The sequence below is a fragment of the Podarcis gaigeae genome (assembly GCF_964106915.1).
Source record: "Podarcis gaigeae genome assembly, chromosome: 13".
NCBI lineage: Eukaryota > Metazoa > Chordata > Lepidosauria > Squamata > Lacertidae > Podarcis > Podarcis gaigeae.
Window position 1 is genome coordinate 40,743,905 of NC_139689.1, and position 26,290 is coordinate 40,770,194.

The following is a 26,290-nucleotide window of genomic DNA, read 5'->3' on the forward strand; positions in this document are numbered from 1 at the left end:
TCATGCTGGCCACATGACCCGGAAGCTGTACGCCAGCTCCCTCGGCCAATAAAGCGAGATGAGCACTGCAACCCCAGAGTCGGCCACGACTGGACCTATTGGTCAGGGGTCCCTTTACCTTTACCTTAAAGGTAAAGGACCCCTGGACAGTTAAGTACAGTCAAAGGAGACTATGGGGTTGTGACGCCCATCTCACTTTCAGGCCGAGGGAGCCAGCGTTTGTCCACAGACAGCTTTCCAGGTCATGTGGCCGGCATGACTAAAGCGATTCTTGCGCAACAGGACACCATGATGGAAACCAGAGCGCACGGAAACACCGTTTACCTTCTCGCCACAGCTGTACCTATTTATCTACTTGCACTGGTGTGCTTTCAAACTGCTAGGTTGGCAGGAGCTGGGACAGAGCAACAGGAGCTCACCCCATCAGAGGGATTTGTTCTGCTGACCACCTGATCGGTGAACCCAAGAGGCTCCCTGTTGTAGACCACAGCGCCACCCGCATCCTGGAAAGCAGGGTATTGCTGAGTCAGATAAGCCACATCAATTCATATTCTGTAGCGGTGGAATTCTTGTGTGGTGTGTGTGATAAAGGGGAGACCTATCAGAGCCACAGTGTATGGGAAACCACCCTATTAGAACAGTTAACCAACAAACAGAATGGCTCACTGGAGTCCAGATTCTTGTCAGAATAAGTTGTCTGCTCCCTGGGCTCTGTCCAGGGTCCTACCTCCAATCCCAATTTCTTTATTTTTAAGAATCCTCTTCCTCAGCGACTGAACCTCGTCCATCCTCTTCTTCTGCCCCAGACTAACTGTTGGACTTACACCTAGCTGACAAGAGCTCCGCTTTGCCATGACTGGACAGAAACCTGCATTTTGAACTGGGCCTAGAAGTGGATTGTAAACAGGCGAAGTTGCCTATTAAGGAAGTCATGGGATTTATATTTTTTTGATTTGATTTGATTTCAAAGCACCTACATGCTGATTTGTGCTTCAAAAATCTCCAAGTGGGTAGGAAGATCCCAACAGCTGGGTCCGGTCAACATGTTCTGGACTGGCTGAAGTTCCCAGACGCTTTTCAACAGCAGCTTCAGGTAGCACTCATTGCACTAATCCAGCTGTGATCCAAGCACATTGGCTGACCTGATTTCCTTATAACACCGGTCCTGAAAGACCTACATTGGCACCCAGTATGTTTCCAAGCACAATTCAAAGTGTTGGTGCTGACCTTTAAAGCCCTAAATGGCCTCAGCCCAGTATACCTGAAGGAGCATCTCCACCCCCATTGTCCAACCTGGACACTGAGGTCCAGCATCGAGGGCCTTCTGGTGGTACCTTCACTGCAAGAAGTGAGGTTACAAGGAAGCAGGCAGAGGGGTTTCTTGGTAGTGGCGCCCGTCCTGTGGAACGCCTTCCCATCAGATGTCAAGGAAATAAACAACTACAGTTATACCTCGGGTTAAGTACTTAATTTGTTCCGGAGGTCCGTACTTAACCTGAAACTGTTCTTAACCTGAAGCACCACTTTAGCTAATGGGGCCTCCCACTGCCGCCACGCCATCAGGGCACGATTTCTGTTCTCATCCTGAAGCAAAGTTCTTAACCTGAAGCACTATTTCTGGGCTAGCGGAGTCTGTAACCTGAAGCGTATGTAACCTGATGTTTTATTGTGCTTTTAATTCTGTTGAGAGCCGCCCATAGTGGCTGGGGAAACCCAGCCAGAGGGGAAGGTATAAATAAATTATTGTTATTATTTATTCCTTCCTTCCTTCCTTCCTTCCCTGCCCATCTGGCTGGGTTTCCCCAGCCACTCTGGGCGGCTTCCAACTGAATATTAAAAACAATACAGCATTAGACATTAAAAACCTCCCTAAAGAGGGCTGCCTTCAGTTGTCTTTTAAAAGTAAAATGGCGGTTCGTTCCCTCATTGCGAGAAGCAAAGCTACAGGGAACCAGGCAGAGGGCCTTCTCGGTAGTGGCGCCTGCCCTGTGGAACGCCCTCCCATCAGATGTCAGAGAGATAAACAACTACCTGACATTCAGAAGACATCTGAAGGCAGCCCCGTTCAGGGAAGTTTTTAATGTGTGTCATCTTAGTGTATTTTTGGTCTTTGTTGGAAGACGCCCAGAGAGGCTGGGGATACCCAGCCAGATGGGCGGGGTACAAATAATAAAATTATTATTATTATTATTATTATTATTATTATTATTATTATTATTAGCTTGTTCCGTTGCTCTAACCCAGTTCCACCGTGGCCTAGCTCCTGACACCCTCCTCACCTCTAACTGCTGCCTGGGCAAATGCTGATCTCGAGTGCTGGTTTGGCACCTAAACATCTTCCATAATCCCTGGAATATGAGGGAAAGCAAAGATGGCCCTAGGTGGCATTTGAAAACTATGTGAAAAAAGCCCTCCCCAAAATTCTGCATCCTATTTGCAGGCGGTGAAACTGGTGGAAATTCACCAAATATTCTCCAAATATTTATTCCCATGAGTTTCAGGATATCAAAGACAGACAGACAGAAAGACAGAGAGACAGACCAATGCGGTTACATTTCATGAAATGTACGACCTGCCCCAAAAATTGAAAAACATTTTCATGTATGCTACAACGGCCGCGAGAGGTCTGGTAGCACAAGGATGGAAGACTGAAGAAACCCCAACTAAAGAATCATGGCAAGAAAAATTGGTGGACTATGCAGAACTGGCAAAATTGACATAAAAGCTACAGGACAAGGATAACTGTGACTTTAAGGGAACCTTTCACAAAGTATCTGAAGACGCAACAAAGCGAACTGGACTCCTTGGCAGGTTTTGAATAAGCATTCACAATTTTTTTACTGATAATAATCAGGTAAACAGTTTGAGGATCTATACAACTTTGTAACATGCAGAAAACAGCATTATTGGAGAAACCAAAGACTGGAACTGAGGGAAGTCGGTGGGTGGGTGGGGGGGTTCCGTGGAGTGGGGGGGGGAGGAAAAATAGAAGGAAAATAAGGATATGTTTTTGGATAATATGCCTTGTTATAACTTTGAATTAAAAAAAATTAAAAAAAGAAAAGAAATGTACGACTCATTGCTGCTTTTCCTAAAAAAAACACACACGCAGCAGTCTTCCAAAAAAACAAACAAAACAAATGCAACTCCACATTTTTTTTTTTTTTAATCTGGTTTAGCTTGCTGGTGGCTGGCTGTGGTTGTTTCAGGGTCCCAATCCAGCCCATGGCCTTCAAACTGATCAGCTGTATCTTACATAGTCCATAAGGCGGGTGTGGTCAACTGGGTGTCCTTCAGCGGTTTGGGACTACAAATCCCATCATGCCTGGCTCTTGTTCATGCTGACTTGGACTGATGGGAGTGGCAGTCCAAAACATCAGGAGGTCGCCTTTTCGTTACCCTGTCATAAGATATGAGATAGGATTTTAAAATTATGTCCCCCCCCCCCATATTATGCAATGAGATTAAGGAGACCTCCCCCCTCCTCAATCACAACCTCTTTTCCTTTCTATTCTTCTCTATTTTAGTCCTCATTTCTGGTTTGCCAAGTTCCTTTCGCTAATCTTCTTTAAAGTAGGACTCTCGTCTTCTCCACCAGATGGCAATATCGCCGCACTCAAGAAACAAAAAGTTTGATTATTCAATTCATCACAGAATCCACCTAGTGGCACTGTACCCTCCCAAATAAAATCTCACTGCAAATTCTCAAGGTCCTTCCTCTGGCTAGAAAGTGGACTGCACAACTGGGGGTCGTTGCTTTTTTAAAAATAACTTTTTAAAAACCTGTGTGCTTTCCCCCCTTTATACGTTGCAATCCCCAAAGGATCAGGCATCTTGTCTCCAGTAGTGCCTGACCAAATGCTGCCAGGATGTTCACAAGCAGAGCATGAAGACAAGAGGAAGGATTCAGAGATATACTGCACTTGAACATAGATGCTCCACTTAGCTACCATGGTTGTCGACAGACTTCATTAATTCGCCTAGTGCCCTTTTAAGGCTAAGCCAGTAGCCATCGCCACATCTTGTGGCAGCGATGGCCGCAAATGAATTATGGGATTGTGCAAAGTAATACTCCCTTTTTTCTGCCCCGAATCTAGTGCCAGTCAATCTACAGCAGCTACCACTATGCTATAAGATCCACTGTCCTGTGATATCATATATGTGTTTGTACTACTGATGAAGCCTAGGACGGCGAAACAAGGCTAATATTCCAGAAATCCTTGTCTTTGTGAAAGGATTCTGTGGAACTGCAACAACCTTTCGTGTGGATTGTTGGACTCTATGAACACAGGTGGAATAGACATTTTCACATATATGGACCTTATGTATAAACTGATTAGAGAATGAACTGATCCACTGGGTCTTCTACTTTTTCCGTTCAACTTTATGAGCTACTTCTGTTGAAATCTACAATTCAATACAATGAATAGTATATATTATTTTTTCAAACATACAGCCGGTTACGTCTTGTGTGTGTATAGTCCATCGTTGACCCCAACTAAGTTTGTTATTGGTATGTTATTGGTACATATCTGAAGAAGTGTGCATGCACACGAAAGCTCATACCAATAACAAACTTAGTTGGTCTTTAAGGTGCTACTGGAAGGATTTATTTTTTTTTGTTTCAACTACAGCAGACCAACAAGGCTACCTACATGGAAAGAAAGGAAGGGAATCCATTGATAATTTAAGGTTGTTTAAGTGAATATTGGGACGCGGGTGGTGCTGTGGGTTAAACCACAGAGCCAAGGGCTTGCTGATCAGAAGGTCGGCGGTTCGAATCCCCGTGACGAGGTGAGCTCCTGTTGCTCGGTCCCTGCTCCTGCCAACCTAGCAATTCGAAAGCACACCGAAATGCAAGTAGATAAATAGGTACCGTTGTGTCGGGAAGGTAAATGGCATTTCCGTGCACTGCTCTGGTTTTCCAGAAGCGGCTTAGTCATGCTGGCCACATGACCCGGAAGCTGTACGCTGGCTCCCTCAGCCAATAAAGCAAGATGAGCACCACAACCCCAAATTCGGCCACAACTGGACCTAATGGTCAGGGGTCCCTTTACCTTTAAGTGAATGTTATAAAATGTAAAACAGAAATTTAATAAAATATATTAAACTCAAATGGGCAGGTTATAAATGTTGTTGTTGTTAAATTCAATGTCCCTATTTCCATCAGAAAAATGTTGGAGGGAATGCCACACAACCAGCCGCAGAAATCGACATGATTGAGTTTCCCCCCATCTCAGTATTGGGGAAAGCTTTCCCTGTTGAACATCTACCTGTCATTGTGCAGCTGTGAAATGTGCTGAAGGAGCCCTGTCAGAAATAAAATCCAAACAGAACATGTCCACCTGCCTCGAGGATGGCGTACTGGGAATGGTTTCACAAAGAACGACACCCTGTCTCTAATGGTCGGGAATAGGGGACAGGCCTGGCAGAGCGGTTTGAATACTTTAAAAGTGTCATAAATACAATTCTAGCCCCCGTTGCGTTCAGGCTGCAGGTCGGACTGTGATCAGCAACAGCGGGAAAGGAGGGCAAGGGGAGTCTGTAACAGAGGCCAAGAAGAGGCTCACTCCCAGTTCCTTGAGAAAGGAAGTTTTAATGACACAAACAACAACAACCACCATCGACAAAAGAGGAAAAGGAGGAAAGTGAGAAAAGCCTCCCCCCCCCCCCCGCAGGGCCAGTTCCCATGGAGACCCCAAGGAAGTTTGAACCAGGCCTGCGCTTTTCACAGCCGCCTTTGAGTCATGGAGGGCATTATGGCCATTGATAAAGGGAGACGTGCGCTCTTTTGGTCGCAAGGGCCGGCCTCTCTAGTTAGCAGCAGCCCCCCCCCCGACTCATTTTCCCCTCTCGCCAAAAGGGGGGGTGGGGGAATCTAGGGCAATCCCATTCCTGCTCCCTCTCTCCCCCTCCCTCTCTTTGGAATCCCTTTCCAGGAACTCGGAGAGATACTGTGTTTAGCAACCAGTTTTCCAAGCCTCCATCTACCCCTGCCATCAATTTGAGGTGCGAGCACCACCACCCCGATTCACTATGGGCTCCCCCAGTTGGCATTTATTTGCCAGGGACTATCCCCCCCACCGGAGTCTGTGGCTAGTAAATCACTGCTGTTGTTTGATTTTACAGTGGTACCTCGGGTTAAGAACTTAATTCATTCCGGAGGTCCGTTCTTAACCTGAAACTGAAACCGGAAGGAGCGTCTGAAGGGTTAAGAACTTAATTCGTTCCGGAGATCCATTCTTAACCTGAAACCTGAAGGAGCGTCTCCACCCCAATCGTTCTACCCGGACACTGAGGTCCAGCACCGAGGCCCTTCTGGTGGTTCCCTCACTGCGAGAAGCCAAGTTACAGGGAACCAGGCAGAGGGCCTTCTCGGTAGTGGCACCCGCCCTGTGGAACGCCCTCCCACCAGATGTCAAAGAGAACAACAACAACCAGACTTTTAGAAGACATCTGAAGGCAGCCCTGTTTAGGGAAGCTTTTAATGTTTGGTGTATCACAGTATTTTAATATTCTTTTGGAAGCCGCCCAGAGTGGCTGGGGAAGCCCAGCCAGATGGGCGGGGTATAAATAATAAATTATTATTATTATTATTATTATTATTATTATTATTATTATTATTATTATTATCAACAACCTGAAGCACCTTTTTCAGGGGAGAAGTTTGGGTGCCTTCTTGAAAATTTCACACAAGCTCCAGAGTTCTGGACCTGAGTTTCTCGTGTCTTTGACTTTAAAACTCTGGGAGAGGTGCCCTGATATTGTAGCACATGTGCAGGTAAATGGAGGCGCATGGTCCAATAGCTGCTGCAGGGCTTCTATTCCTTTATTTTCTCTCCCACCCACCGCCCACCCCGATAACTGCCTGAGCACATTTTAAATGCTTCTGAGTGATAAAAATGCAAGCACATTTGCAAAGCTAAGCAGGGTTGTGTATGGTTTCAAAATTGGATGGGAACTGGACACTGAGATTCCAAGATGAGCCTCATCTTGGGTTTTTCCAACTCATGATTAAATTACAGTCGTACCTTGGAAGTCAAATGGAATCCATTCCGCAAGTCCATTCGACTTCCAAAACGTTCGGAAACCAAAGCGTGGCTTACGATTGGCTGCAGGGAGCTCCTGCAGCCAATCGGAACCCCCGTCGGACGTTTGGCTTCCAAAAATAGTTCGCAAACCGGAACAGTCACTTCCGGGTTTGCAACGTTCAGGAGCCAAAACGTTCGGGATCTAAGCCGTATGACTTCCAAGGTACGATTGTACTCCATAATGGCCACAACCAGAACCATTCTGGCCTTGAGCATCTCACCAGATGTTACTTGGTTGAACAAAATTGTCATTTCATACACGCTGTACCTTTTAAGTGCCGTCAAAGCACATCCATTCCCAGAAGGAATTCTGGGTGCCGTAGTTTGCCGAGGCTTTCTGGGAATTGTAACTTTGTGATGGGTGAACTATAGTACCCATAATTCATTCAGGGAAAGAATTGGTTTCGAGTGTGCTTTAAAGGCTGAGCATGTACACAGCCTATCAACACTCCTGCTTCAGAAGGCCATGTAGGCCTGAGCAAATCAGGATACAATCTTAACACGCATTTGCTAGGAAGCGAGCCCCACTGAACACGCTGGAAAATAAAGGAGTGTGTTGTAAATTAGCTGACTAGCTGCTGAAGAAGAACCTTCAGCAGTGCATAGTGGGGTTGGGAAAGAGAGAGCAAGTCAGAGAACGATCCTTGGGGAAATAACAGGGGTGTAACCGCATATTCAAGAGCAGCCCTATTTTCATTTGTGCAATGTTGGGTGGGGACATGTTTCGCTGGGATTATTTTATTAACAAATATTTGATGCATTTGCAGATAAGAAGAAAGTTAGTTGCAGAAGTGTTCAGAGCCACCATTCCATCAAGGAATGCTCATGGCAGCTGCACCAGATCCTTCTTCTTTTATGTCCTGCTTTTATGTCCCTTGAAGTGAAGCTGAGACTCATCCACACTCTCGTTTGTCCCGTGATTTCCAGAAGAGGTTATTCCTTTGTGCCGCCGCCTTTCTCGGGAAAACCTGCTGTTTGCTGCTGAATCGGAACAAGCGTCCGCCATTTTTTTCGGCAGGTTGAAGTTTGTTGTGATTCAGTAGGAAACCGAGATTTCCTGGGGAGAGTGGCAAGGCAAGAGAAAGGCTCTTTCGGAGTCGTGCCTAGAAATATAAGGACAAATGAAAGAATAGTGGGACAATGGGAGATGTGGGTGAGCCCGAGCACTTGCACCAGCTTTCGGTGATGGGGGAATTTCAGCACAAGAGGGCCAGTGTGGTGTAGTGGTTAAGAGCGGTAGTCTCGTAATCTGGTGAACCGGGTTCGCTTCCCCGCTCCTCCACATGCAGCTGCTGGGTGACCTTGGGCCAGTCACACTTCTCTGAAGTCTCTCAGCCCCATTCACCTCACAGAGTGTTTGTTGTGGGGGAGGAAGGGAAAAGAGATTGTTAGCTGCTTTGAGACTCCTTTGGGTAGTGATAAAGTGGGATATCAAATCCAAACTCCTCCTCCTCCTCTTCTTCTTCTTACGATTTGAGAAACCACCTGCCCTCTTGTGCTGAAATTCCCCCATGACTGAAAGCTGGTACAAGTGCTCAGAGGAGTGGCCAGGCACTGGAACTTGTGTGACAGCAATGTACTGTAGGTCAGATCTGCATTTACAGCCAGGGAGCACAGAATTCAGCATGCGGACAATCTCAGTTTATGTACTCCCTGCCCTCCCTTTTAGAAAATCTAGTTTCTAGTCCTCAAGTAAGTGAAGCAGTTTGGAAAGATTGGGGAACTAAGCAGGATTTCAGCAGTCAGTGTGAAATGGGCTTAGTTCAATCCCTCCTCTCCGCATGACTAACAGAGGCAGAATCAATTATACAAAACAAGCAGCCATATCTACATCTGTTTAATTTGCATAAACTTGTTCAAGTTATAGAATCGCCTTGGCACAGAATTAATTGCAGTGCTGTTTGTGCAGCTCCTGTTCATTTCTGCTGGGTTGGATACTTGGAACAAAACAACACCCCAATGGATTGTGTACCTAGATCTAGAGCAAGCTTATCTTAGATCTACTTTGTTTTCTTACTGGAATTCTAAAGATCTACCAAACGGAGCCAGGTGCAAAAGACCTACATTTAGAATGAAAGAACAGGGTGTCTCTGAGCATATTCTGATCTTAGGAATTTTGTCCTCAGCAGCAAAACAGAACTGAGTTTTCATGCAAAAGCCCGTTTCTAGTTAGTCTTCTTGAGTAGCCTAATTAAAGTGGGGAAAGTCATTAGCTGACCAACTGCAGATCACTCAAAGATCTGCCAGTACATCCTGATCTATGACAGAAACACTTTGGGGGCAGCCTGAAAGAACTGGATACCACCCCCATGAGGAACAGCACAGAAAGAGCCAGTCCACTCATTGACATCTTTCCATCAAATACCACCAGCTAGTCTTACCATTGTGCTCTCCATGAGTGACTGTAAGAGGTCAACATCGTGGTATCTGCCTATAGAGGTTTGAATCCCTGTCTCATCTGCACTATACATTTAAAGCAGTACCATCCTGCTTTAAACAGTCATGGCTTCCCTCAAATAATTCATTTGTTAATGGTGCTCGGAGTTGTTAAAGGTAAAGGTAAAGGGACTCCTGACCATTAGGTCCAGTCGCGGATGACTCTGGGGTTGCGGCGCTCATCTTGCTTTAGTGGCCGAGGGAGCCAGTGTAGAGCTTTCGGGTCATGTGGCCAGCATGACTAAGCTGCTTCTGGCAAACCAGAGCAGCACACGGAAACGCCGTTTACCTTCCCACCAGAGTGATACCTATTTATCTACTTGCACTTTGATGTGCTTTTGAACTCCTAGGTTGGCAGGAGCAGGCACCAAGCAATGGGAGCTCACCCCGTCACAGGGATTCTAGTCGCCAAGTCCTAGGCTCTGTGGTTTAACCCACAGCGCCACCCGCGTCCCCTATTTCCTTCACAGAGCAACAAGTTCCCTGCAAACAGGGATTGACTTTTGCCTCTAAGAATTTACACATCACTTGGGAAGACAGGCAAACTAATGCCAGTTTACTGGAAGAAGCAAAGATCACCAGTGCCGAAGCAATGATTCTTCAACATCAGCTTCGTTGGACCGGTCATGTTGTGCGGATGCCTGGTGATCGTCTTCCAAAGCAACTACTCTATTCCAAACTTAAAAATGGAAAGCATAATGCCAGTGGCCAACAAAAGAGGTTTAAAGACTCTCTCAAGGCAAATCTTTAAAAATGGAGTATAAACACCGACTACTGGGAAACACGGGCCTGTAAGCGCTACAATTGGAGATCAGCCTTTACCAAAGATTTTGAAGACGCTCAAACTCAGGATGAAAGGGAGAGGAAGCCACGCTTGGCAAACCCTCACCGTGATTAACTCCCGCCCAGAAACCTATGTCCCCACTGTGGAAGGACGTGTGGATCCAGAATTAGCCTCCACGGTCACTTACGGACTCACTGTTAAAACCGTGTTTATGGAAGACAATCTTACTCAGCTACGAGTGATCGCCAAAGAAGAAGATTTTCTTCACAGAGCAGCAAGTTCCCTGCAAAGAGAGATTGACTGTTGCCTCTACAAATTTACATGTCTGGTAAGCAACCATCCTATTATGTTGCCCAGACTCAATCCCACAAGGCCTATGTCTCATTGGAACTCCCAGCACACCCAGCCACTGCAGGAAACAGACATGACGGGGCATTTGTCACCCTCCAGGTATTAGCCATACAAGCCAGGACTACATTGGTTATATAAGCACCTTAGTCATGACTGCTGGGAGGAGCGCAGAGAGAAGAAACGCCATGGCGCATCTCCATCAGCATAACCGGACGCCTTCACCTGCCCCAGATGAAACAAAACATGTCTCTGACCATTAAGTCCAGTCGTGACTGACTCTGGGGTTGTGGCGCTCATCTCACTTTATTGGCCGAGGGAGCCGGCGTACAGCTTCCGGGTCATGTGGCCAGCATGACTAAGCCGCTTCTGGCCAACCAGAGCAGCGCACGGAAACGCCGTTTACCTTCCCGCCGGAGCGGTACCTATTTATCTACTTGCACTTTTACGTGCTTTTGAACTGCTAGGTTGGCAGGAGCTGGGACCGAGCAATGGGAGCTCACCCTGTCGCGGGGATTTGAACCGGCCACCTTCTGATCAGCAAGTCCTAGGCTCTGTGGTTTAACCCAGTCTGAGGCAAAGCGATTTGTCTAAGACAGGGATAGGGAACCTGCATCCTAGAATCATAGAGGTGTCGTATTGGGAGGGAGCCTGAGGATCATCTGGTTCGACCCACTGCGATGCAGGAATACGCAGCTGCCCCATACGGGAATCGAACCTGCAACCTTGGCGTTTTCAGCACCATGCTTTAACCAACAGAGCTATTTCCTCTGAGCCACAATTCCCATCATCCCTGCTGTGGCTAAAAGGAGTCAAGCAACATTTGGTAGTCTCCATTTCTGCTCTAAGGCCACCGAGTGAGTTTTATGACAGGGATTGAGGGGGGAAACGAGCTTTCCGATTCTTCGATGCTAACATTCGCTCTTCAATATGGCTGCTCAAATTCTTCCTCAGAAGTAACCCACTCCAAATCCTCCTTCTTTAAACCAAGACTGGACCATTTTATTTCAACGTCCGAAGCACAAAATCCAAACAACATCCCTGCCACTGTCTCAGTGACTAAATGTGGGATGTAATCTATGGAAAGCTATGATGTTAAAAAGAACAGCAATAATAAAAGGTTTATTGAAATGAATAGGATGCTTCCATGAGGGGACTTCTTAGTGGATGGTGCCTCATCCTTCTGTCAGCCACTTCACTGCAGTGGCCTGCGAAGCTCCTTCGCTTTCCCCGTGATTAACGGATTAGCATGATTAGCAGAAACAGAAAGCAAAGTATGCAAAGCAGCTTAAATTAGCAAGAAAATATGCAAAACAAGAGAACCCCTGTAATTTTTCTTAAGCTACAGAATTAACAACGCAGGCCATATCATCCAACTTTTCTCAAACACAGAATTTCAATCCCTTTCGCATATAGCAGAGATACGATAGCTAGGTTTACAGTTTAACCTTCCTCTGAATATTGGCTGCCCGGGGGTCGGGGGACGACAGCAGGGAGGGCTCTTATTGCTTTCATTCCCCGAATTTCCTGGAGATACCCGGTTGGCCACTCTTAGAAGATGCTGGGCCCAATGGACCCTTCTTCCTATGTCCTCATGTCCTTTTCATGCTGTATTTTTTATTTATTTAAATACCATATTTTTCGCTCTATAAGACGCACCAGACCACAAGAGGCACCTAGTTTTCGGAGGAGGAAAACAAGAAAAAAAATCTGAATCTCAGAAGCCAGAACAGCAAGAGGGATCACTGCGCAGTGAAAGCAGCGATCCCTCTTGCTGTTCTGGCTTCTGGGATAGCTGTGCAGCCTGCATTCACTCCATAAGACGCAAACACATTTCCACTTACTTTTTAGGAGGGAAAAAGTAAGTCTTATAGAGCAAAAAATATGGTATCTCTTTGCTTTCTTAAAAAAAAACCCACGACAATAAATAAATTTAGTTGCAGGGGCCAATCAGCACTATGCACTGTCAGCCGCCTCTGCTGAGCTACATAGGGCCCCAGCCTGATTCATCAGAGATGGTTTTACATCTTGTTGAGATTTAAGAGTCAGATTTTGTGCCCTGTCATCCTGATCTCCTGAATGTGACAAGCTGGCACAGTACAGCCTCCGGCTATGCCCTTTCCTCTTCCTGTCTGGCTTTTCGGATCAGGAGTTTTTTGTTTTCTGCTGACTCTCTTAGACACAACCGACCATTCCTTTGCCTGCGTTCTAATTGTTCACCTGACTTCCAAAACCGGCGCAAAACTCTCCCCCTCAGGGTAGATTTCGTGGAAGTCAAGGCAGCTGCTTCGGAGATGGCTTTCACCTTTGCAAGGCCAGCCGGCTGATTATGCTGCAGAATGCGGGACAAGTACAGGCAAACTCTCCTCGGACGCGTCATGCGCCCTGTGGCAAAATCCACCGGCCATTTCCACTCTGGCTTTTTCCTAGGGTTGGGGCGGGAGCGGAGGAGAGCTCTCTGCAGGAGAGAAACAACATAGCTAATATATTTAAATTAAAGCCCAGGAGTTGAGAGCTAGTCAGCATTATGGAAAACATGACCCTTCTTACCAGAGCCAGGCTGCAACAGGACGGGTGAGGTGAAATTTGCTTGTGTGCCCCTGGAAGCAATGGCATGGGGTTCACTCGCTGGACATTCAAACTGGACGTGTGGTATCCTGAACTGAATTAAAATAAAGATTTATGCTGGGTCTTTTCATTGTCCACATAGTTCCACATGCGGCCTGCCCAAAGTGAAGAGCCAAATGCCCCGATGGGAACCCCACGAGGAGCACACTGGAGACGAGCGCTGTTATTATGACAATTATTTTACTATTAGGCTGTTTGCAAGGTGGTTCCAACGCCACTCTCATTTCACAGAAATCACTTGGGAGATACCTGTGCCTTTAACTTTCTCTCTAAGAGACCTAGAGACTTGCTTTAAAAAGGAGGGGAAGAGTCTGCAGTGCCAGTGAAAACCACCATGGGTGCCATGTTGGCAACCCTCGGTGTAGTAAGTTACAGTCCCCTCTTAACTGATACACATGTATAGCAATGGGCTATGGAATGTTTTGGATCGCAAGGATTCAATCCCCACAACGTGTCCACCAGCTAGGACTGGAAAAAACTTAAATCCTGGGAAACGGCTGCTGGTCATTGTAGAAGAGGAAATGTCAACGTGATACCTACGAGCACTAGAGGGCTCAAAAGCACCTCCTGTGGCACTGTGAATATTCCCTCAAATGGGATACAGTCATACCTCGGGTTACAGACGCATTGAGTAGCGCAATTTCGGGTTGCGCACCGTGCCGAACCCGGAAGTACTGGAACGGGTTACTTACAGGTTTTCGCATTTGCACAAAAGCGCTAAATCGCTTTGCACATGCGCAGAAGACCAAATCGTGACCCACGCACGCGCAGACGCACCACTGAGGGTTGCGAACGCTGCAGGTTGTGAATGTGCTTCCCGCATGGATCACGTTCGCAGCCCGAGCGTCCACTGTACTTCATAAACAAATTCCTGCTCAAAACAAAAAAAATTCCTTCCAGTAGCACCTTAAAGACCAACTAAGTCAGTTCTTGGTAGATATCTGAAGAAGTGTGCATGCACACAAAAGCTCATACCAAGAACTGACTTAGTTGGTCTTTAAGGTGCTACTGGAAGGAATTTTTTTTGTTTTGACTATGGCAGACCAACACGGCTACCTATCTGTAAATTCCTGCTCAGTTCCTGTTTGCATTGGCTCAGCTTCTCTTGCATTGAACACCCCACACCTAAACATGTCCACATTTCATTGTAGGTCAGGGTTGGGTACCCAGCTTCCCATCTTTTCTGAGTGGAAGAGAGGTGTAAAGAGCTTCTCTCTATGAGTGAGCCATTTTGTGCTATGTGCGCCTCCCACCCCGCCGGCAGCCATTTTGTGACCAGCCTGCAAGACAATTCCAATGTACCCACTGGTCAAAAAGGTTGGCGATCCCAGCTGTAGACTGTGCTGAACTAGGCAGGCCAATATGGTCTCTCTCAGTTAAAGGCAGCTTCCTTTATTCCTCTAATTAAAGAAAGGAAAAAGGAAATCAGAAATGCACCTATTTACCACAATTGAATCACCACATTGTTTGATACAATAAAGTAGGTAAATAAAAATAAGTATTCAAGGGGGGCAAGTATTCCGGGTTAAGTGATATGTGCCCATTAATCTGCAATGACCATTTCAGCTTGTCACTTGCATTCATTTATATTATGATTTTAAAATTATGAAGTTACTTCTGTTAAGTTGTGGGTGAACATATCAGACGACACAGCGATTCTTCAAACAGCTCTTGTTTATTCACAGGCCAGAACAGAACTGAACTGAAGGGTTCAGCCAGCCTGCTTATATAGAGCTCCACTAGAACGCAACAGTAACCATTCTCTGTAACTATCCAATCACTGAACGTCACTTTCAATCCCTTATTTGCATATGTGGACCTGAGTGAAAACTATCTACAGCATCCCCCTGCTGGCCCAGGGTGAGAACCTCAGTACATAACAACTTCTTTTTAAAGCGAGCTGCATAACTTGCGCATGCTTTGGAGTGGTAAACCGCTGCTTGCGGGATATCAAATTTGAAATCCCCGCTCTCTGTCACAAAACACACTTTGTTAATCACCCGATGATCCATGAGTGCTGTAGGAACTCCGAAAGGTCTTGTAGCTGTACTCACCTGCTTGTGAGGTAAAACCATCTGTTTATCTACAGACACACACTGGATCTAGCTGTGCCATTCAAGTCATGTCGCACGGAGTCACTCTTAATGTACACATATGGCTGCTACTGGTGATGAGCCGTCAGTCCTCAGATATGACAATCAATCAATATCAATCAATATTGATTGATTTGGCAAAGCCCTTTCCGAGCATGAAGAGGAGAGGGTGTTGTGGGCAGGACACTCCCACATTCGCGGGGGCTTCCCTCGCCCCCCGCGAGAGTTGGGGAATCCCTGGGCGTGCCTGCAACCCAGCCCACCAATCGGCGGGCGAGGGGAGGCGCGGCCTGGGCTACTTAAGGCCAGGCACGCCCAGGGACCGCCCTCTTTTCCCCTCGCCCAGCAGCTGAGCGGTTTTCCCATCCCACCCACCCTTAGGTTTAGCTAGAATTGGCCTTGCTATGGACTTCGGTTGGTCGCCGCAAGGGGCCTGGTAGGAATTTTTCCAAATTGGCGCACTTCCTGCCAGTTGGTTTTTTCGCCTACCTCGTAGCAATCGTCACAACTTTCACGGTGTTGGCGGTTAGGCATTGGCATGGGGCAAATTATAGGAAAAAGGAGGGGGGAAGGGAGCGCCATCACCTTCCCCCAACGAGAAGGGGTAGTCCGGTAGAGGACTCCCAGGGGGGCGTGGCCTTGTCCGAAGCCTGGAGAGGTAGGGCCTCCGGCACGCCCCCGAGTGGTGACACCCGTGGGATCCTAGTTGGCGTACTTCAACAGGACTCCTGCGGTGTGTTCAACCCTTCCCGGTCACCATGCCGGGTAGTCGATAGAAGCCAATGCCTAAGGCCAATACCTTCAATTCCATAATCAATAAAGTTGTGGCCTTTCACGCCCATTAACCTTAAAGCAACGTGTCTGTGTCTTCATTTCAACTGGGGGAGGAAACTTGCCACACAATAAACAAAGCTCAGGTCGTGAGCAGAACCCCATCCACCAAGGCACATTTCATATGTAATGAATCTACCGTTATATTACAGTATGAGCACTGTAACACCCATCCTTAGTGTCAGTGTTTTATTTATTTAAAGGGTTCGATGCCTTATCTTTCCTGGCAATTTTGATGTGCAAGGCAGCTAGCAACAGATACAGTGAAACAATTATTTGATAATAACTGGTGCAAAATCAATTAAGAGTGAAGTGGTCTCCCCAAAATAAATTCACCGGCTGTCAGCACTTGGATAAAACCTCCAACCAGCTTTTGAAATCGAAGCACTCCTCCCCAGATGGCCAAATTTGCCGGGAAGCAAGCAGAGATTGGCAGGCTCACTCAGGGAGTAGCTCCTGCAGCTGAAGTGTAGCTCCTGAAAAAGGAGGACATGGGGCAAGGCTCTGGATGTCAGATCACATGCATGGATTGACCTAACATGGTCTAAGAAGCCACAATATGCCCTCATGTCTTTGTGTGGGCTGTGGTGTGTGTATCCACAGATATTATAATTCTGGGCCCATTCTGGGTGTCAGGCAGAAGGAAGAAGTTGGCTGAGATGGTAAGATTCTGCATCGGACAACTTAAAAATTCAGGTGAAGGCGATGTCGTATTTTTGAATTTTCTCCCTCATTTAAATCTTTCCACTGGCATGAAAAAAAACAAAACACAACAGGCTGCAAGAGAGAAATGTGTAGCATAATTCTCTCTCTGATACGCTTGTTTACTACTCCCAGGGTGTCGCTGTTTAAAGCCAGGAAGCATTCAGAAAACATCCTCTCTCTCCTGCAATGTGAAGCGGTGCTGTCCAGAATTGTACCACTTTAGCCTGCCAGGTCAGTGTAATTGTACAGAACGCTCCTCCGATGAATTTATAAGGCAGGTCCATATTGCGTACCCGTTTGACATGCAACACCCAAAGTTCTTGCTCATATGAATCGCTTTGGGCATTTTCCATGCGCTCAATTTTTAACATGAAACTGCACCGGCTGTTGGCGTCCATCCCCTTCAAAACGCCTCTGCCTCCCTCTTTCTTGCTCGCACCTTAACAACATTCAGACGTGCACGCAAAGGGGGAGGAAGTTTCTGACATCAAGTGTACAAAAATCCCCCGCCACACACACACACACAAACCCCCAAAAATCTTTTGCTCTGGGCAAAATGCCATGCCTCTCGTAGGTTTGGGATAACCCTCTGTGAAGGAGAGAATCTCTCCTCACCCCAGTGAACTGATCTTCTCAGTCTCAAAAGTGCCCTGCGAAGAATGTGAGCGAAAAGCTGAATTTTAACCAGACCTGAGCCCTTGAGCTAGGGTGGGAAAGATGTCTAAATAAAATAGGAACAGGTCACTCGGTGCCTAGTTAACATGGACCTGCACATCGTGAGCTGCACTGAATTTTGCTTTTTGCCATTTAGCTGCATCTCGTGCGTTTTTCCTGCACTGAAACGAAATTCAGAATCCAGTTACTCCCTCCCCCTTCCCGCCCCCCCTTCCTTACCTTCCAAGAGCCTTGCCTTATCGTGTCACACCAGATGGGCCATGCAATGCACACCCCTGGGAGATTTTTAATATATATATATATATAAATATATATAAAGAAGAAATCTTGTTAGCCTGGAAAACTGTCTTTCAAGGTTTGTCTGTTCCCTTCCCTTGGCAAGCGGTAGGAATAAAGTTGCAAAAGCAAAGGGGGGGCTGAGAGAGAGAGAGAGAGAGAGAGAGAGAGAGAGAGAGAGAGAGAGAAAGATGTTGGAATGATTGACAGCTCTGAACTATAGGCTCATCCCTTACCTTAGGCCATGCAATCCGATTGGCTGTCTCCTGACATCCCCAAAGCGCAGCACTTTTTAATAGAAGCTTTGGGTAGATCGTCGGGGGTGGGTGGGGGAAAAGGTTCAGTGAGGTGCATTTCTGACAAGGCATAAAGTCATTTTCCCTACTTCGAGAAGACTTTTCCCTGGGCTGTTTTTGGTGGGGGTGGGTGGGTGGGGGTAGAAAGGGCCTGGGTTTTTTTGATTTCCTTGTTTTTTTTGTACTTAAATGTTTTTCTGCAAACTTCGGGGAGAGTGGTCTTCTCCTCAGCACCAAGCCTGGACTAATGGATTACCACGTGCTCGGATTAATTTTAGCTTTCCTCCTCGGTGATGCCAACGTTTTAGCCGGTTATCCCATTTGGTGGTAAGGCTTAACTTTCCCCCTCGTCTCAAACTTTTGGCAGCTTGTTTTTCCCATTTGCATCCTGTCTCTGCACATCCTCAATTCTTTCTCTTAGTGCCCTGCTTTCATTCACACATTTCTATTCTCCCACTTTTTCCACGGTTAATGCAAGGTTTCTCATTTTGGAAGGGTGACGTGCTTCTTAATAATTTTTTGCATTGATAGCTTGATAGTTCGCCTCCCAGCCTCAGCCCTCAGTAGCTAGATATAACGCCTCTGAATGTAATTTTTAGGCAGCGGACGAGAATGTTGCAAAGCCAGTTGCAAAGGATGGCATCTCAGAGGGAGAAGTATAATTCAGATTCATTGTTATTAAGTGTTTTGGCAAGGACCACAATGGAATACTGACAATGTTTTTCAAAAGGCCCTTCGTCAGATGTGTCTTTTCGTTTTAAATAATGTGACCATCCTTCAGTCTCCTCTTAAGTAGTTCACCTGAATGGGTAGTGTGTGTCTGTTTTCTTTGGCTATGCTACAATTGTTCTCTTTAATAATGATGATTTGGTCGTATGTAAAGTCATTGGGCTACAGAAACACGGTTAACGAAAACCAAGCAAGTTACAAGTTCTGATTTGACGAAGATTTTTGTAACGGCTTGGAATTTTACTTTGCCACTTTGCACGAAAAGCAAATAAGCAGTTTTCGCTCCCATTGGAGTTGTATCTAGGCTCCAACAAACCAAAAAGACAATCACTAAAGAAAATGTGGTCAAAGACTTTGTATTTTGGGGGGCAGAGACTTACAGTAAAGGCAAATCTAAGGTTCATTGAAAGATGTCAGCATTTAATAATTCAGTTTCCCTTCCCGGGAATTTCTCTCCTGATCTGTTAAGATTCCTCCTTGAAGTATATGTGGTGGAAAATGCTCAGCCTAATGTGACTAGAAATCACAAAAGCAATGTTAACTTGAGTAACACCTAAAGAAGCCCCTCTTCCATCTTTCAAGAGTCCTTTTCATATTATTCATTCCTTAAGTCCTTTCTAAGCCGACACAACAAAGAAATGAGCTAAAGTAGACTGTGGAAATAGGCTAAAAAGGGACCGTATTTTGAAATCCGATGTTTACTGTAAAGCTCTGCTTGGTTTCCCTATTTTAAAAACATGGAAGAACGAACATTTAGCACATCGGGCAGTATTTTATATTATTATTGTCTCGTTATGTGGGAATAATATAGAGACTTAAATGCCGACAAAAACAAGCCCGTTTCCCTGGCTCTATGGACATGAGTCATACACTGAGGGCACAGCCAGGATATTTCTTCAATTCAACATTTAGATTAATCAGATCTCTCTTAACCCCAGTTTGATAAAACCAGCTTCCTGTATTGTTTAGTGGGCACCTCTGAACAACACCACAGTTAAAAGCTTTGTTAGAATTGGAGAAAGTGACAATGAGAGATACATTTGGTGACCAAACACAGCTTTCAGGGAGTCCAGTTGGGTTTTCTGACCAAAACAGGCCCCTAAATCTTAATTAAGTCAACCACTTTTGAAACACAAAGAGGTATCTCAATATTTCAATGACAAGATCTGTTCTTTTAGCCTTCTCAAATAATGGCAATAAGAAGGGATTAATTGCCTTCTTTCCCTATAGTTTCCCAAAAAAACCTGTCCTCACCTCCTCAGATCCACTAAGGGGTATCTTCAATGACCTCATAGAAAACAAAGGATGAAATTTCTGGTTGCGAGAATCTAGATGACGTAACATACGTAATTTAACAGGGTTTGCATTCAACATATTTTAGGAGATCGGATTTTTAAAGGGTCAGCAACCATTTCAGGGAGGCAATATATCATTGTCTGAATTGAACTTTTTGCTTCGACGATTATGAAGTAGGACGGCAAATACTAGAAGAATTTCGTTGAGTACTAAGACCAAAAACTTTGTTTTGCTTTTCGTTTAAAGGTGATTGCAGATTTGAGTACATTAATGTGCGGTTGAAACTGAGTGTACATTTGTCACAAGCTGATATGTATGTTCTAAACCTAGATCTATCTTTTTACTCTGGATATTTTCTGCCTTTTAGTCTTTTGCTTCCCTCCCCTTCCAGTCCAGTTTATTGTTTTCGGCTGACATAACGCAGGGCTCCCCAGCCTTTCGGGATATTGGGAGAAATTATTGTGGAGATCACAAAATACTCATTTCCCAGGAGAAAATCTAGTGACGTTCAGACAAAACAGCTGAAACACCTGTACACATTCCAAAACAAATGAAACACAGACAAAAAAAGCAGTGCTTGCCCCATGAAGAAGAATAAAGCACCAACAACTCTCCAATATAAAAATAAAAATTTGGAGAGACATAAGAGCTTTGTCATGAACCAAGGATGGTGTCTGAGAGTGCTGTGGTGCCCATGGGCACCACATTGGAGAGACCAGATAGAAAGTGTTAGTTCCTCCACCTTGCATTTTTCACCAGATATTAAGAAATGGGTTGCAAAGAGCTGAATTTCAAATCTGGAGCAAGCCAGAGAGCCCCTTGCAACTCCCCCTGCAGGATAAATGCATTTGGGAAGAGCTTAGACAGTAAATTAACCACATGCATGTCAGCTCAGAAGTAAGCTCCATTGAGTTCAATGGGACTTATTTCCAGGTAAGTGTGTATAGAATTGCAACCTAATACAACCTTCAAACAATGCAATAGAGGCAGATTCTATAGCCTGAAACATACCCATTCAAGCCCCTTCACGGTTTGGCGGTTTAACAAACACTGAGCAACGCAATCTGAAAGAACACAAATGCTGGCAAGTATTTAAATAAATTACTTAGCTCTTTTTCAGCAATGAGGTGGAAGCTGTAGATCAGCAGCAAGCCACAGACTTTTAAACCCAGGTAGCTGGGAGAGTCGCAATCCACTTCTACCTTTTAAAATGCTTATACCTCATTGTTTCAAACAAGCAAGCAGACAACGCCTCCCTAATTCTCCAGTCTAACCAGCAATCTGAAAAAGAAATAATGTAATTAGGAATGCAGTTCTGGATATGGGGCCAAATTTAGACTTGTCGGGTTAAAAGTATCCAGTTTATTCCAGCTGCAAAGTCTGAAATTCAGGTGCAGGTGGTACCTTCTCTAGAGGAACTGTTTAGAGGTGTGGTTCTGGGAAACAAGGATGGAGTGGCAGTAATACGGGGAAAATAGAAAAGAGCAGGAATGTTTGCACAGTTTCCAACTTGTCTGGAATTCTGGGGATGAGGCAAGGATTGTGCTGGGGGAGGGATAAACGGCAATGCAAAATGCAAGTAGCATGGGCAAGAAAGATATTTAGCTTCACCCTCTAATACGAATTGCCTGCATGTACAGTATATCCCTGCTATGAGGAAACGATTTATCTCGCTAACTTTCTACCTGCTGCTTTGTCGTTTCTGCTTGTCCTAATTGGCTTCCGTTAACACATCTGATGTGTTAGCTGCTGCATATTTCATCATTCAGTTGCCATTAGGCGGTATTGTTGGCAAACAGACTAGGCATAGTCAGTGCAATCCAGTGGAGGTTTTCCGCATCCTTCCACTGACGTGAATCGAATGGTGTGTTCCGATCTGTACAAACCGGAGAGAGCTGTTGCAAGGGCTATAGCTTCAGGCAGTTAGTTGGGAAGGGCAAGTGGTGTTTGCAGATTAATGCGAAGAGCAGTCGTCGCAGGAAGATCAGCTTTGCAAAAAAGAAGAATCTCTATCCAAAACAGAGCTCCCAGTTCCTGGGCAAGACCGTTCAGACGGTGCTATCATTCCGCAACGAATGTGTTGAATTCTGTGACCACACCCAGCCCAAATCATTTATTTATGTATTAGATTTATTCGATTTACAATTCCTTCATTATAAGATGTCAGGGCAGTTCACAGAATAAAATCATCAATAAAGTAGGCTGAGGGGGGGGGGGGAATGGTATCGCCACTACTCAAGGCGCATGCTCCTGCAAAGAATTTGGAAACGTCTTTCTAGGAGTTGTTGTCTTAAAAAGAAAAGAAAAGGGAGATTTGACCTAGGGTGCCATGGAGCAAAAAAGGGTAGCAAGGCATGTGCTTGCAGTATTCTCATGCCTTGCAGAATTCAGCCCAAGGATGAGTGCAAAAATGTGTAGACACAGCCGAAGGTGCGACCTGCAAGCAGGAGGATATACTGTACCAATGTTCTCTATGAACCTAGGCCATGTCTGGGTCAAACAGGGGTCAGAGGTCAAGGCCTTCTCCTGGAGGCAGAAGGTGACAATGCCAGGGTCAGGAATCAGAGCCAAAACAAGACGCAAATTATAGGCCAGAGACCACAGAAGGTTTACTTAAACCAGTGCACACTCAATGACTTTGTTCTCGTCCACATTAATAACATTCGAATTTGTGTACAAATAGCACATATAACCTGAACATGCACACATGTGCACACACACACACACACACACACACACACACCAGGGCTTTCAGCCTGTTGCATCATAGCTTTCAATGTTTCCCTTTCTTTTAGGGAAATTCCCTTATTCCAAATAGGATTCCTCACAAGAAAAGGGAAAAGTTGACAGCTGTGCAGTTGCATAGGACTAAATGTGAAACTAAATACAGTGGTACCTTGGGTTACATACGCTTCAGGTTACATACGCTTCAGGTTACAGACTCCGCTAACCCAGAAATAGTACCTCAGGTTAAGAACTTTGCTTCAGGATGAGAACAGAAATCGTGCTCCAGGGGTGCGGCAGCATCAGGAGGCCCCATTAGCTAAAGTGGTACCTCAGGTAAAGAACAGTTTCAGGTTAAGAACGGACCTCCGGAACGAATTAAGTACTTAACCCGAGGTACTACTGTACAATGGAACCTCGTGTTACGTACCGACCTCCTTACGAATTCGGGTTATGAGTTCCACTAACCTGGAAGTAGGTTCTCTGGGTAGTGAACTTTGCCCCGGGATGCCAGCGGAAGTCATGCGCCAGCGGCACAGCAGCAGCGGGAATCCCCATTAGCGAAAGCGTGCCTCAGGTTAAGAATGGTTTCGGGTTAAGAACAGACCTCCGGAATGAATTAAGTTCGTCACCGGAGGTACCACCATACATACAAGATTTAGACCCCTCAGTGGCGTAGCGTGAGGGGTGCAGGGGGGGCCGGGTGCACCGGGCGCAACATCTGGGGGTTAGGGTTAGGGGGCGCAAATCCACGGGTTAGGGGGCGCAAATCCACGGGTTAGGGGGTGCAAATTACTTGCCTTGCCCCGGGTGCTGACAACCCACGCTACGCCACTGAGACCCCTCCTCCTAACCTTGAAGACCCTTACCCGCCCTGTGCCCTCTATTTGACCCATGGCACAAAAATTGAGGGAGGGAGCTGTTGCCTTGGTTTGATTTGATCCAGCAGCTCAACTACTGCAAAGCTTATTTAGAACGGTTTGCAGAGGAGCAGCTGTCTTGCAAAGTGTTTCTGTTTCTAGAGCCCAGCAGGCTGGTGTGTTGTCATTGCAAAAGAAAGGGGAAATGTTTAGGGAACTTAAATGAAGATGAAACAGTTTCGAGCATATCAGGTGATGAAAGGAGATCAGTTTAACATGGGGGAAGCAGTTTGATCACTGGAGCAGTTACGTACGGTGTAACTTGTTGCAAAGAAAGGACCAGGTTTAGGGCTGCTTCATAGGGAATGGCATTTTCTAATTGTACAGCAGTGCCATGCTGAAATTTCTGGGGGAAATGTATAGATATGTTTGTGTGTGTGTATCTAGTATACATCTGTTTTATTGGATTTACGCGTTCTGAAAAATCTCACTTGGCTGCAACTTCCCAACATGTGTACACACAGCAATATAGACGCATACACACTTTTTGCACATTTGCTCCTAATACTGTAGGCAATTCATCACATTTGAAATACCGCTTGGGATCACTTATTTATTTATTATTTATTTAATGGCTTCTTCTTGCACAGGCCACAAGAAAAACAAGTAGATACGAATACATTAAATCCATTAAATAAATAAATTAAATAAATAAAATACCGCAGTCCATTAAAAACCAGTGGCGTAGCGTGGATTGTCAGCACCCGGGGCAAGGCAAGTAATTTGCGCCCCCTAACCCATGGATTTGCGCCCCCTAAGCCGGGGATTTGCGCCCCCGAACCCTAACCCCCAGATGTGGTGCGGCCGGCCCCCCCTGCACCCCCCACGCTACACCACTGTTAAAAACACACAACAAATCACTGAACGGCAATTGCTAAGAGCAGAAGCAGCAACCAGGGGTCTCCTTCTCCAAATACCCCCTTGAAAATAGGTGTTTTCTTGACTAACTGCCTGAAGCATGTACGCGTTAGTTGTTTGAAATGCAGTGAGTCCATTCTGCTCCCCCTTCCCCCCCCCCCATTGCTGAGTCTAAGGTGGTATTCCTACATTGCTCCATAAATGGAGCAAGGATGTCTCCACCCAAAGCCCATAACCTGATTCATTTCCCTGTGCTGAACTCCAATTCAATGAAGCTGTTGCCTGCCCCATGAGCAATAGCTGCCTGGAATGTACACACCTCAAGCTTCCGTTTTCAAAAGGGATAGAAGCTGGCGCGTCGAAGGGGGGCGTTTCTTAAGAAGCTACGAATTGCAGCCGACATCATGTGCACTCGGCTCCAAACACCAGCAATGAGAGCATGCTGAAGCCGGAGTCAGCTGTGATGTGCACATAACCATAGAGAGGTGTGGCCAGACATACCTCAGTAGGGAGAGAGTTCTAATTACAAGGAGCCACCACCAAAAAAGCCCTTTTTCAGGCCCTTATACCATGTATTTCATCCCACTCAGGGACTCCTAGGAGGGCCTCATCTGCTGATCTCAAAGTGCAGGCAGGTCTTGTTTAAGTGAAACACCTAAGATACCTTATATGTTGTTGTTGCTTATGAAATTTGTATACAGTGGTACCTTGGTTCTCAAACTTAATCCATTCCGGATTAAGTCTGTTCCAAAACCAAAGCGTTCCAAAACCAAGGCACGCTTTCCCATAGAAGGTAATGCAAAATGGATTAATCCGTTCCCGACTTTTAAAAACAACCCTAAAACAGCAATTTAACATGAATTATACTATCTGACGAGACCATTGATCCATAAAATGAAAGCAATAAACAATGTACTGCAGTCACACCATCAATCAGTTGCTGAACTGGGTTCCACACAGTCACAAAAAAGCCACAAAAACGCAAAATAAATAGAAAAAACAGGCAGACCTCAGCGTAACACTCAAATTGGAAGCATAACGCTCAAAACGGAGCACGTTCGGCTTCCAAAAAAGGTTTGCAAACCGGAACAGTTACTTCCGGGTTTGCAGTGTTTGGGTTCCAAGTTGTTTGAGTACCAAGGTGTTTTGAGAACCAAGGTACCACTGTATACCTGGAGGTCTCAGGGTAGTTAACAAGAAGGGAAAAAAATCACAATATAACATACATAATAAAAGCAAAAACAAGAGCCACCCAATAACACTCCCCAACACTTATTAAAAGGGCATTGGATGTCAATCAGCCAGGGGCCTGGATTTTGCCTGGCACCTAAAGGTGTATAATGGCCAAACCTCCCTAGGGGAAGCATGCAGAAAAGGCCCATTTTCATGTTGCCACCCTCCGGACCTCTCGTAGAGGAGGCATCTAAAGAAGGGCCTCAAGAGATGATTCTGGTTCATATGGAGACAGGCATTCCTTAAGGCAGTGTTTCCCAACCTTGGGTCGCCAGCTGTTTTTGGACTACAACTCCCATCATCCCTAGCTAGCAACACCAGTGGTCAGGAATGATGGGAATTGTAGTCCTCAAACAGCTGGAGACCC

The 26,290-nt window shown here is 45.7% G+C and overlaps 1 protein-coding gene across 1 annotated transcript in view; it reads left to right on the top strand.

The window, feature by feature from the left end:
- The first annotated feature begins 18,322 nt into the window (after positions 1-18,322).
- The window catches only part of WNT3 (Wnt family member 3), a 46,405-nt gene continuing 38,437 nt past the window's right edge, over positions 18,323-26,290 (top strand). The window contains exon 1 of the mRNA XM_083709773.1: positions 18,323-18,490. Within this exon, the coding sequence (XP_083565899.1) occupies positions 18,411-18,490 (80 nt within the window). The 5' untranslated portion in view covers positions 18,323-18,410. The remainder of the gene's footprint in view (positions 18,491-26,290) is intronic.